This window comes from Coturnix japonica, chromosome Z, assembly GCF_054131305.1.
Source record: "Coturnix japonica strain WE chromosome Z, WE-NBRP24, whole genome shotgun sequence".
Lineage (NCBI taxonomy): Eukaryota > Metazoa > Chordata > Aves > Galliformes > Phasianidae > Coturnix > Coturnix japonica.
In genome coordinates this window covers 44313016-44326777 of record NC_140702.1, presented here as the reverse complement: position 1 = coordinate 44326777, position 13762 = coordinate 44313016, and the positions used below count along the sequence as shown (strand labels likewise).

Below are 13762 nucleotides of genomic sequence, written 5' to 3'. Positions count from 1 at the left end.
TGAGGCAGTGCTTGCAGCGTTGGACAACACCATAAGCATGGGCAAAGAGACCCAAAGCAGGTTTTGAATAGCTGTAGGAATGGTGATAAAATCGTGGTTATAAAACCACCACAATATCTGTAGAACTAGCTCATTTCTTAGAATATGTATATTGAGGCCATTGTCAACTGATATCTATCCAACTTATTCTTAAAACATCCCATACATAATGCACAACTGTGTAACTTAATTTTGTTTCACTTCTGCATGTTGAAGGAAGCTTTTCCTGATATCCCATGTTAATCTTTTTAATTTTTTTACTCTCCCAAACAAGAAATTTGGTCCCATGGTAGCCATAGAAAGAAACTGATGACAGCCTCCTCTGAAAAACTGTTTGCATACTGAAAGATTATCTTTGTATCTCAGCTTCCTCTCAGGTTTTCAAACTAAACAAAACAAGGTTATTCCTCCTTTTCATGTGCTTGTTGTTTTTGTTACCTTTCTTTGGGCTCTTTTCATATCATCCTTTTTATTCTGATCAACCAAGTCTATTTCCACATAATTACTGCTCTTGCCCTCCATGCTGACACAGTTTTATACAAAACTGGCACCTTGAAATTGAGCAAGACAAATTATTTCAGCATGACTTCAGGTTACAATAAACATGACCCAAATATGTGTTGTTTTAAAATGATAGTACAAGCACCGTGGTGTTTAGAGTAACAGAATATATATGCATGTAAGGGGTTTTAAGACATGTACAACAGATTTACAAATGGCAACAAGAAAGTAATTCTAATCTTAAATTTATAATGGACTAGAAAAATAGCTAATACAGTCACTCTAAAAGGCTACAAAAGATGAACTGTATAACAGGAATACCTGGACACCTGCACTTTGAAATGAATCTCAAACTCTTCTCTTTGAGGCAGAGAAAACTGAAAATGTTACTTCAGAGAAAGCAGGACTTTCTCTTTCCTAAAATGCTAAACTGCTTATCCAAATTCATCCAAATGCAAGCATTGGTCCTGCTTGGCAAGTCTGTCAGAATCAAAAGGATCGTGATACAAGACTATGATACATACTTTACAAGATGTATTTGCACTTCATGCTAACTGTTGGGAAAATGCTCAGCCAAAGGCTGTCACATGTCAAACCATGTTTGCCCTCCAGCTCCCCTGGTTAAAAGTAGATGACCTTATACCAAAGCCAGAAGTAGCTTCCAGTTTTAGATTTCCCAGGATATATGTAGGAGAATAATGCCAACTAAAAGGATGTGATGATGTTCTGTTACAAAGCCGTGTTAAGACATGATTTCCAAAATAAGACAAACACATTGTTTTGTATTGAACTCAGGTAGGAGTTCATTTGTGTAGCCTTGTGTTATATGGTGTCTGCAGAAGGAAAGCTGCATGTAGAAAAAAGACCTGGAGAGATAAGTCAGAATAGCACGTACTCCTGCAGTGTGGCCTGGCAGACAAGAAGGCCAAGGGCATGCTGGCTGGTATCATAAACAGTGTAACCAGTAGGAGCAGGGAGGAGTGCCTCTCTTTCTTGGCACTGGTGAGGCTTCATCTCGAGTACAGCGTTCAGTTTTTGTTCCTTCACTACAAGAAAGACACTGAGGCCATGGAGAGTATCCAGAGAAGGGAAACAAAAGTAGTGAGCAGACAGGAATGAAGTGAATGCCACTGGGTGAAATTTATTCCATATGGAGGAATTCAGTTCCACACCTTTGCTTCATACACACTTCAATGTCAGATGACACTTTGACAGAGTGCCTCTCTGCTCCCATCTTTTGCACAGCTGTAACAGAATATTGGGGTGCCATACCAGCAATTGCCTTTGACATCATATGGGCCATATTAATAAATAAATACACATACATCTTGCTGCAGATGTTATTTGTTGGCTAGTGCTACCAAGCAATTATGTTGTGAGCCTCATGATATTTTAATGAGCTTTCACACAAAGTAGCAATAAAAATTGAATAATAAGAAGCTCTTAGATAATAAAAAAATTGAGATGGGAGGATGGTTGTTGGGTATTTTCTTTTGGAATGAGTTGTCTTTGGGGAAGAAAAAAACACATAATAGGTGCTATAAAGTACAAGGATCAAAATGCTGAGTTTCACACTTGAGTAGTCCACAAAATAAAGGAGTTGGGTTTATTTGCTTATTTACTTATTTATTTATTTTTGTATAGCATATTTGTGCTAAAGGAAAGTAAAATAAAATAAAATAAAATAAAATAAAAAGTTATTAGTTTAATTCTAAGTGGGGTTTTTTGGTGTTCTTTGTTTGTTTTTTTGTTTGTTTTACTGGTGGGAGAGAAGGAAACTCTTAAGTGTCACTCTTACAGTAGGGTTGTTAACATACTAAGCCAAGTCTTGATATTAATAACAAAACACTTAACATGCGGAACATAGGAAGTTCTGCAATAAGATGTGGAAGAACGTCTTTACAGTAATGGTGACAGAGCATTGGAACTGGTTGTCCAGAGAGGTTGCAGTTTCCTTTTGTGAAGATATTCAAGACACATTTGGATGCCTACCAGTGTGACGTATTGTAGGGTATATGCTTTAGCAGAGGGGTTGGACTTGATGGTCTCTTGAGGTCCCATTCAACCCCTGCCATTCTGTGATTCTGTGATATGCTGTAAATGTCATACTGATTTAAGTACTGTTTTACACAGATTAAAACTATTTAGAGATGGATGGCAGTGATGGTTAGGTGAAAGCTTGGGTTTTTAACAATACTAATACTCATAATTTAAATTCTAATGATCTATGAAAAAGATTTCTGTTCTCCCCTGGTTTTGGCATGTCACCAGCTACCTGAGCAAATTAGGAAAAAAAAGAAAGAAAAAAAGAAAAAAAAAGAAAGAAAAAAAAAAAAGAAAAGAAAGAAACAAACCACACAAACATCCACTTCCTCCCTGTTCAATAATCCACTTGGATTTGATTTCAGCATACCCCTCATTATGAACTGTTTTCACAGACCCTTCTGTACCTCCTGCTTAGGCAGTTTTAAGCACAGGAAATCTGTTTTTTGTTTGGATCTCCTCCCAGTGGATTTCTGGGATTCTTGCTGTCAATTGTACTGGACGCCTTTTCTTGTGCCAAGGGATGGGATGAGGAGGCAGGCAGCAGCTGGGTGGGAGCAGCATCTGCCTGCTGATCTTTGCCAGCAACCCCCCCAGTCCTCTGACTCCAGGGGAATCAGAGATGTATCCCCCATGGGTGCCCATGGAAAGAGCTTTGGGGGCCATATCTTCAAGCTGCTGCTGCCACTGTTGTAAGTACCTGTGACAGTGGCACACAGGAATGGAAACCTGCTGAATTCTTGTGATGCAAGACTGTGGCTGAAATTATTTGGGTTGACTTGGTTGAACCCTTAGTTTACCTGGGGTTGACCCATGCCCTTAACTCACAACTTTCTCTGCTCTGAGTCTACACCAAATCAGAGGACAGCAGTAATGACTGCAATGACCATTTGGCAGAGCTCTCTCTGACTCATGAGAAGAGCTCACCATGTCTGTTTTTATGTGCTTAAAAAACCTGGCAATGAGTGTCTTCAAAACGATATGTTTACAAATGGGAATTATAATAACTGAAGTTTCTTCCCTTTCAGGTATATTTACAAATACATCTAGATACATAAGAGAAATGGGAAAGATTACTCATGCTATCAGGGAATTTTATGGGAACCGCTCATTTTTGGTCTGGAGTATTGAATACTGACTTTTCCTCTGCATCCCTTAGGAAAGTACTTGAAAGGCATGGCAAGCCTGCCATGTGCAAGAGCACAGGATGAAAAGTGAAAAAAGCCACAAGGCTTTTACCATTTCCATCTGGTAAGTTACGCACAAAGAATTTGCTTATTATTTGTTCACAGATTTGGTCACTGAACCATACCTTAAACAGCCAGGTCATATATTACTAATTTGGAAGCCAAGGTATGATTCATCCGAAACATTAATGGAGAGAGAACAGATGGGTGAAATTACTTTTTTTAAAAAGTGTAGATAACAAGGAGTAGAGATGGCAACTGAACAAAATTAGCTCGGTGAAGATGGTTTTCAAACTCCCTTTGCATTCATCCTCTTTTTTTTTTTTTCCCCACTCATTCAGATCTTGATGAAAAGCTCATTTGTTCCTGCTGAGCTTGAAATTATTAAATACATTATAAGGTGAAGAGCACACATCTTGAATCAACCCAACACAGATTTCTAGAAGGACATGATATCTACAGTTGCAATGTGAACAGAAGCTTATCTTGTGATCCAATGACACCTCTTGGGACACTTAAATCTTTCCTGTTAAACTATTACTTAATTTAAAAACACCCATGCACATCATACTTGGGAGAAAGCTGAATTTACCTTGCTGTACACTTACATCATTTCTCTTTTCTGCAGTCTTGTGATCAAAGTATTTAAAAAGATTGTCTGTTTAGACAGAATTATTTGAGATGTACTGGTAGCTCTTCTTTTACTAAAGCAGTTACCTTAGGTGATAAGTTTGGGAAAGATTGAGTCTGATTCCATCATACTTCTACACTGTAGGTCCTAACCATGAACACAAAAGTACTGATAGCCCACATGCACATATATGACAGTAGATCAGTATTTAACAATTGAACATATTAGGGCTGATACAAAAGTAATGCCTCCTAGTTCATTATTTTTGCCCACGATATCAAAGGTAGATGTTGGCAGAATAGCAGTAAAGGTTGAACCTTCCCATCAGTATTCCACAGCATTCAGTGCTGCATGACAGATGGCAGCAGAGATGCACTCTGACAAAATGGTGCCTGACACAGAAGTGCATATAAAGCAAAGGTGTAGAACTGAATTCCTCCATGTGGAATAAATTTCACCCAGTGGCATTCACTGATGCTTGCTGAATGTTTATGAAGACCAAACAGTGGATGCAAGCACAGTGTGGTGGTGAGTTGTGCATTTCAGGAGTGGTGACAGCAATAGTTGGTCATCTCTGCTGGTTAAAACTTTTATAAGCGCCACATGCAGGCTCTTGTTCATCACTGGCAAAAATGCATAACTAACGATAATTAGTATGTTGATGAATAGTGTTCTGTAGCTGAGAATTTACCAAATAGTATGTTCTCTGTATGTTGTAGTTTCCCTGGAATTATATAGGAAACTCTACTTTCAGAGTAACCTACAAGTAAATTTAAGCACATTAGTTTATTTTTTCCACATTGACTCTGTTTTAAATGTAAAGCACTAGACAAATGTGTAAAGCACACAGGCTTCAGCTCAGCCATTGTTGTTGAGTTTTGTCTGCTGTGCAGTGCCAAATATAGTTCCTTCACCAGACCAAGGTTCATGCCAGTGTAAACTACTCTGTGTTAGACATCTGCAAAATATTGCTTGGTTGTTTTATTATATTATTATTTTAAGCTTATCTGTGCTGAGTCTGAGTTCTTTCTCTATCTCTGTTTTTGGTGTTTGGAAGAACAGTAGAGACTAGCCAACACCTACTGCTCTGTCCCTGTTTGTACATTACAGAGAAACAGAACTGGAGTCTTCTTATAATGAAAAATGTTGTAAATAATGTCAAACAGTGAAGTCCACAAATACTTGGGTAAGCATACTGTGTCATTTTTGTTCAGCTGCTTTTAGTAGTAAGTTAACAGCAATATGATCACAAAAATGGGGGGGGAGGGTGGGGGGGAAGTGAAGCGGGTGAAGGGAGAGGGGAAGAAAAAAGAAGGAAGTAAAGCTACTCTCTTATTAAAAAAAATATAGGAAAAGACATGCGGGATGAGAATTACCACATTCTGTGACAAATACAATAGAGCGTACAAACTGTTCTGAACAAAAAGCACTGACCAACCTGGCCAGTTTATACAACACTGTATATGCATAGCTTTTAAAAATTTCTGTGGATATATTCAAGGCCTACTTGTACGACCTTCTGCAGGAAACCGGCTTTAGGAGAGGGGTTGGACTAGACGATCACCAGAGGTCCCTTCCAGCACCTGCAATTCTGTAGTTTCATGATTCAAGAAATAAACTATAGAGACATAATACCTAGGGAGATGGGTTGCAATTGGAATTTTTGCAGCACTGAGGTCTTTTTAGAGCTGTTCCTCCCACCCTTCTTGACCCTACCCAAGCTGTAGCTCTGTCTGTTTGCCAAGAATCTGACATACCTACCCTTCATTTAAATCTGACAGTCAACCTCATGCTTGTAAACAAAATTACTCCTAAAAAAAATCTAGATCCTAGAATAACTGATAACAGAGCCTGAAAAGGCTGCAACTCCAGTGTGAATCTTTCATTCTCCCATGTTAATCTTCCTATTGTTGAAAACATTGTCCTTTGGGAATGTTCTTGGAGCCTGCACTGTTCTCAGTTTTTTCCTCCTTTCTCTGCTAGTTGTTTCTAGATCGAAACCATTTTACTAGATGATTACAACCATATGCACTTTAAAATATACATTTTCTGGAATTAAGGTTAAATTATCAGAAATACCAGTACTCTTTCAGGAAGTTTCTGTGTTCTCATCATGCATAACTCAACAACTTTATTAGGCAGAGAGAAAAAAACAAACAAGACAGCTTTGAATGGCTTATTGAACACTTTTAGAAGAAATGAAACTTACAGGTCTGACCTAATCTTTTTGTATTTTTCAGCCATATCCAGATGTCTCGCTCCAATTTACAGGAGGGAGGCAAGGTTCTTTGATATGTGTATACCCGGTGTGAGATTAAGAAGCAACGGTTCAAATGTTGGTCCAACCAGTTTATTAAAGTCCTAGCCATTTTAGGGAGATGGGGAAGGGAAGGTAGGCGATAGGGAAAGTAGGAAATATAAGCAAAGAGTCTTTGCAGAGAGCAAAAGAGATAGTCACCACTGTGGGTCCAGAGAGGTACACAGTAGGTCTGTGGATCTCAGGAACTCATCTGATCACCACGGGGGATGGGAGACAGCCAGGGAGCTCCGCAGTAAGCTGGTCCCGGGGGTTCTTCCGACGAGGTTTTCCCCTCAGGGAATTCTCCGTCAAAGGTGTCTTTGGGAGTTTGTCTCCCAAGTCCCCAGTTTAGCGAGGGCCTTTTATCCCCCATTTCGGTGGGCGTTTTTTTTCTTCTTTGAAGTCTGACTCAGCATTTTTGGGAACGTATCTCGAGGAAACACTGAACATCCAAACAAGAAGGTAAACACACTTTGTAATAGGATTTTAAACCAGCTTTTGTGACATTCCTGGCCCACAGATAAGAGAACAAGGAAGGGGGTCTCTGTTGCCAGACACAAGCATTATCGCCTTCTGCAGTGGTCAGCTCCTTCGAGCAGCACCCCTGAAGAAGACTGCTCATCCTGCTTCTGCTTATCTTTGCAATCATAAGCAGAGGTACTGTGGCACAACAACACCCACCATTCACCCTCCTAGATAGTTAGCAGTCGCCAGTCAGAGTCTTATCATCAGGAAGGCCGCAGGAAGCAAGCTTTGAGACAATAAAAGAAAAACAGGTCTGTCCTTTACAGTGTCATCTGCAAACTTACTGAGGGTACAGTCAATCCCCTCATCTACATAATCAGTAAACAATATGGGCCACCGTACCAACCCCCGGGGGACACCACTCATAATCGGTTGCCAGCTGGACTTAACTCCATTAACCACTAACTGCTGGGCACGGCCCTCTAGCCAGTTCTTTACCCAAAGAATATATAGGTATACCTGTCCAGTCCATGGGCAGCCAATTTCCCCAGAAGAATACTGTGAGAGACTGTGTCAAAGGCTTTGCTGAAGTCTCGGAAGACTCCATCAACAGCTTTTCCCTCATCTACCAGTCTGGTAACCCTGTCGTAGAAGGTAATGAGGTTGGTCAAGCACGACCTGCCCTTTATGAACCTGCACTGGCTGGGCCTGATCCCCTGGACACCACGCACATGTGATCCCAAGATGATTTGTTCCATAGCTTTCCCCAATACCGAGGTCAGGCTGAGAGACCTGTAGTTCCCCAGATCCTCTTTAACAGCCCTTCTTGTAGGTGGGAAGTCACATTGGCAAACCGTCAGTCCTCTGGGACCTTCTCAGATTACCAGGAGTAATGGTAGATGGTGGAGAGTGGGTCAGCAATCACCCCTGCCAACATCCTGGAAAAGAGAGTACTGCGGGGAATCTTCACTGTGGCCTTCCAGTACTTAAAGGGAGATTATAAACAGGAGGGGAAAAAACTTTTTACATGGCTAGATAGCGGTAGGATAAGGGTGAATGGTTTTAAACTAAAGGAAGGGAGACGTTAGCAAAACTTTTTGTGAGTAAGCTGCATAGCAGAAATTTGCACCCACAGCCTTCACAGAAAGGTAAGTCCGAGGTAAAATACTGCAGAAAAAACGGTTAGGAAGGGAGTGAGCAGTCCCTGGCATTCAGCAGCACTGACACAGTGTGGGCGGAGCCAGGGGTGACAGTGGAAAAGCCCCCGTGTGTATAAAACTGGACACTAGGCAAATAGGGCGCGGTGTGGTAGAAGAGGCAGATGGACCTCAACTGCTGCCATCTCAGAGGAGCCCTCATAACAAGATGGAGGCCAGCGTGAAGTGTGTGCAGACACGGGGTGGACAGCAGGAGGCAGAGTGCCCCACCCAGGCTCCGTCTCACAATGTGTCACGGTTCCGGGGTGGGTAGGCAGCTCTGTGATGTCAACACAGTTGGACTCAGTTCTGAGTTCAGAGCGGTGGTCTCACCTCTGCTGTTGCGGTCACGACCGGCGTTTAGCAATGGTTGTTGGCAGCTCTCTCTTTATCCTTGTTACCCTTGTCCTTCTTTACGGCCTCATGTTTTTGGTGGCCGGAATCTTCTTGTTCACGGTGAACCAAAACATAAAGGTAGGGGAGATTTGAGAGAGGGGCAGACTAGTGGCTAGGGGACTTGTGCTGGGTGAGTCAGGGCAGGGTCTGTGGGACCCCTCAGGAGTGTAACTGTGCCATGTCCGCGTGCCCACAGGCTGGCAGACGACGCTTGCGGTGGAGGAGTTGGTGGCAGAGAGCAGTGGCACCAGAGCCAGGTGAGTCCTCTGAGGGTCAGCCTGAGCCCCAGGCTTGCCCAGGAGTATCCATCCCCAGGCAGGCCGGGCCCAGCCTCTGGGAGCAACTGATCCATGGCCCAGAACCTGGTACAGTGCATCCTGGCCGGATGAGCCCAGGGTATGGGCATCCGATCCTGCCTGGGCCGTGGTAAGTGCATGCTCAGGGCTGGGCCAGGCCTTGTGGCAGGGCAGAGCTGCGGGTGATGAGGGGCAGGAGCCAGTCTGCGGTAACAGATGTGGCAGGCTACCTAAGGCCTGCAGGCCGTGGATTGGACATGCCTGGCCCAGAGCATCCCCAGAGCCCCCGGCCCAGCATGGCTCAGGGCCTCTCCCTGTTTTGCAGGTGCTGAGAGAAAAGCAGCCACCAAGCAGAGCAGCCCTCGGCGTGAACCTTTGCGCTCCTGCAGTAAGGCGGACCAGAGGCTGTCAGGGCTGCCTGGCTGCCAGCCTGGCACAGCCAAAGTAGCGCTGCTAAGGGACAGCTACACTCAAACGGACATCACATGCCTGTGTGTAGCTGACACTAAATGTATCAGATGCCAGAGACACAGTGCAGTGGCTACCGTCATCTCAAAACTGTGTCTCAGTCAGGCACGATCCAGAAAGATCTCCATGCACATAGCCAGAAAATGCCTGGAGATAAAGCTTCGATTCTTCCCTGTGAGACTGCGGAAGTCCATAGAACTGCTGCAACGTTTGCAGCAAACACAGAGTGCCCCAGTCTACACAGACAAGAAGAAGTACCCCCTCAATCGTGACCGGATCAGGCGTGCGGCCAGGGCACCAGGATCCCGCCCGATTCCCACCTACTTCCATAGCCGGGAGGCTTTGTTCCTGTCCGAGGAGGAGCGTGAGAAACTGGAGCTGCACATCCGCGCCAAAAAGCTGGAGTGTCTGTGGTTCCGCCTCCCTCGTTCTCGTACCCGGCATGCATCAGAGTCCTCGGAGACAGAGTCCACCTGCACATATGTGACTGCACCGTCTGAGGACTGGACCAAGGAAGATTGTACTGAGGCAGGCCCCAAAAGACACAGGTGGTGGCCCTGGTGGAAGACGTGCCCGAGGGGACTCAAGAGGGTCTGGAGCACCCATGCAGAGTGCAGCAGCCCCCCACCTGCCAGTTTAACATCGTAGGGGAAGATGTAACCATGAACAAGTCAGAAAAGACCTTATCAGACTGTTTGGTACACCTTATCACTGTGAAGCCCTGGAAGACCAGAGCATGAGACAAAGGGCAAGCATTGTCTGTTTGCATCCAAATGTGGATAGCAGGATCTTTTGATATGCACTGTTAATGCTGTTACTTTCAATAAAGCTTTCATCCTTTATCACTGTTGTCTGGGAGAAGTTAGAACCAATTAAGAGGTTACAAGAACTGTTAAAGGAACAGGAATGTCTTGCTTGTAAGTGAATGGTATATAAGATGTATGTTAAAAACAGTAAAGAGGGCTATTCTGATGCTACAAGAAAGTAAGAGAGCTTTCTAACTCGACTGAGCACCAACACATTCCGTAGAGCACAAGAGAACACCACTACCTTAGCAAAACTTTTTGTGAGTAAGCTGCATAGCAGAAATTTGCACCCACAGCCTTCACAGAAAGGTAAATCCGAGGTAAAATACTGCAGAAAAAACGGTTAGGAAGGGAGTGAGCAGTCCCTGGCATTCAGCAGCACTGACACAGTGTGGGCGGAGCCAGGGGTGACATTGGCAAGCCCCCGTGCGTATAAAACTTGACACTAGGCAAATAGGGCGCGGTGTGGCAGAAGAGGGAAACAATCCTAAGGATCTCAGATTTAAATACCTGGCTTCGGGGCTGAAGCTACTACCAGAACTTTGTTCTTTTTGACAGCAGCTTAGCCTACATAGCACTGAGTCTGTGGGCACTGGGTATGGTTTGCCTTTCTCAAAGAGGGAGAAGGATCCTTGGGAAAAAGCTAACAGGGCTCGTTGGGAGGGCTTTAAAACTAGATCTGAATGGGCAGGGGGGATAGTGAGTGTTCCCATGATAAGGTGTGGGAAGACGCAACAGTGCTAGAGGGCACTGGCAGTGGGCTGGAAGCACCTGCTGACTTGAGAGATGCTGACAAACATGTAGTACGTACAAAACTCTTGGATGGCGAGGCAGTGACTGCTGCAGCAACGGGAGAAGGCAAAGGGAAAAATCGAGGGAAATACCTGAAAAGAATGAAAGAGTTATCCTTTAAGGAAGTGACAAGACTGCCTACCCAGCTGAAGTGCCTCTACACCAATGCACACAGTTTGGGAAACAAGCAGGAGGAGCTTGTGATGTTGGCAGTTGGTTGAGAGAACTGGGAGGACATGACAGCTTCAAGGACATGACGACCTTGTGAGAAGGCTGGGAGGAGTTGTCCTTGAGAGCAGCTCAGCTGAAAAAGACCTAGGGGTCCTGATAGATGAGAAACTTAACATGAGCCAGCAGTGCGCTCTGGCAGCCCGGAAAGCAAATGGGATCCTGGGCTCCATCAGGAGAGGGGTGGTCAGCAGGGATAGGGAGGTGATCGTCCCTCTCTACTCTGCTCTTGTGAGGCCCCATCTGGAGTACTGTGTCCAGGTGTGGAGCCCTCAGTACAAAAAAGATAGGGAGATTTTGGAAAGGGTCCAGAGGAGGGCCACAAAGATGATCAGGGGGCTGGAGCACCTCCCCTATGAGGACAGGCTGAGGGAGTTGGGTTTGTTCAGCCTGGAGAAGAGAAGGTTGCGGGGTGACCTCACTGCAGCCTTTCAGTACCTGAAGGGAACTTACTCCCAGGAGGGGAGTAAACTCTTCGAAAGGGCTGATAATAGCAGGACTAGGGGAAATGGTTTTAAGTTGAAGGAGGGAAGATTTAGGTTGGATGTTAGGGGAAAGTTCTTTACTAGAAGGGTGGTTAGGCCCTGGAACAGGCTGCCCAGTGAGGCTGTGGATGCCCCGTCCTTGGAGGTGTTCAAGACCAGGTTGGACAGGGCCCTGGGCAACCTGATCTAGTAAATGTGTATGTTTGGTGGCCCTGCTAGGCAGGGGGGTTGGAACTACATGATCCTTGAGGTCCCTTCCAACCCGGGTAATTCTGTGAAGAAGAGGGGCAGAGGGGCGGGGACTAGGCCACGAGGCTCCCGAGTTGTCATGGTGTCAGGATATTGTTAAACTGATTAGTTGAGTGGAAGGAAGCCAATCATTTGTTGTGCCGTGTCTGGGTTATCCAATCATATTATGCCACGACTGCAGCTGGGGCATGAAAGTTTGTTTGCACCGTAATCAATCAGTTCTGAGTTCAGAGCGATCCAGGGATCCAGGATCTGCTAGAACAGCAGCATCCCCAGCATCCCCCTGCCCTACTCCATCCCTTTGCACTCTGCCATCATTGCCCATGGAGTTTGGTACAAGCCTTCGAATGACCCATTCAACCCCAGTAGCCCTTATTTTGCCTCCTTCCCCCTTCGTTCCTAGTTTAAAGACCTGTCAATGAGTCCCGCCAATTCTTCAGCTAATATCCTCTTACCCCTCAGGGACAGGCTGCTTGCATCAGCAGCCATCGCGCCGGGTGCAGTGTAGATTGTCCCGTGGTCAAAAAAGCCAAAATTCATGCGTCTGCACCAGCTCTTAAGCCATCTATTTAAGAGTTGGGTTTTTTGGATCCTCCCTGTACCTTTCCCTGACACCATGGGTGTAGAAGAAAAGACCACCTGCACCCCAGCTCCTTCAAGTAATCGCCCCATTCACCTGAAGTCTTTCCTGATAGACCTCAGGCTTACCTTATCAACTTCCTTGCCGCCAGCCTGAATTATTAAAAGTGGGTAGTAATCTGAAGGCCGAATCAACCCAGGAATTATCTTTGAAATGTCCCTGACCCGTGCCCCAGGAAGGCAGCACACCTCTCTGCGGGTAGGGTCGGGCCGGCATATAGGGCCTTCTGTTCCTTGCAGAAGGGAGTCACCTACAACGATCACCCTTCTGTCCTTATGGGTGGAAGCAGTCTTGAGGCTTAGGGGCGACCGCTTCACCTGAGGCAACCTCATGGGTGCACCTGTCTCCACGCTCTCACCCGTCCCCCCCCTCAAATTCCAGTGCTTCAAACCTGTTTCGCAGAGGCACCTGTGGAGCCGGGAATGGTCGGGATGGGGGATGCCCCCTCCGCCGAGCAGGTCCCTGTTTCCACTCCTCCTCCCTTCTCAAATTGTTGCTAGGGGGAAGAGAGGACAGGGGGCTCGCTGCATTGCTGTCAGCTGGCTGGTTCCCCTTTGCCACTTGTTTGTAAGGTGGCAGGGGCTGACATGCTCCATCTGTAGCCTCATCCATGTGCTGAGAACCTGAGGCTGAGAGGGACTGACACCACCAGCCAGTCTCCCTCTCACACTCTTTTATAGTCCTCAGCCTCTCCACTTCCTCCTTCAGGTCAACTACGAGGCTGAGCAAGGAGTTAACCTGGTCGCAGTGAACACAATTAATGCCTCCCTCACCAAGCACTGAAAGGGCCAGGCTCGGGCACTCAGTACAGTCAGAGACCTGCACACAAGCATCTCGGGTTGGGGGCTCAGTCTGAGTCTCCTGAGACTTTTTGGCAGCAGCCTTCCTATAGGGAATGTGCAGGACCTCAGTCGGGGTCTCTGTAGTCTTCTTGCTTGCTGCCTCCCGTTTCTGAGAGCTTGGAACCCTTGTCTGGGCCTCCTCAGTATTTCTGGCAGCAGCCTTCCGCCGGGGAGCAACAGCGTCAAAGCAGAAGACTCA

The 13762-nt window shown here is 45.5% G+C and overlaps 1 protein-coding gene and 1 pseudogene across 1 annotated transcript; one reads left to right on the top strand and one right to left on the bottom strand.

The window, feature by feature from the left end:
- The first annotated feature begins 6876 nt into the window (after window positions 1-6876).
- Window positions 6877-10363, top strand: LOC107306153 (uncharacterized). The gene is made up of 3 exons (XM_085528913.1): window positions 6877-8835; window positions 8954-9014; window positions 9379-10363. The coding sequence occupies exons 1-3, from the start codon at window positions 8647-8649 to the stop codon at window positions 10167-10169; spliced, it is 1041 nt and encodes a 346-aa protein (XP_085385039.1). The 5' UTR covers window positions 6877-8646; the 3' UTR covers window positions 10170-10363.
- Window positions 10364-12480: 2117 nt separating this feature from the next.
- On the bottom strand, window positions 12481-13753 carry LOC146753958 (uncharacterized; annotated as a pseudogene).
- Window positions 13754-13762: the final 9 nt, after the last annotated feature.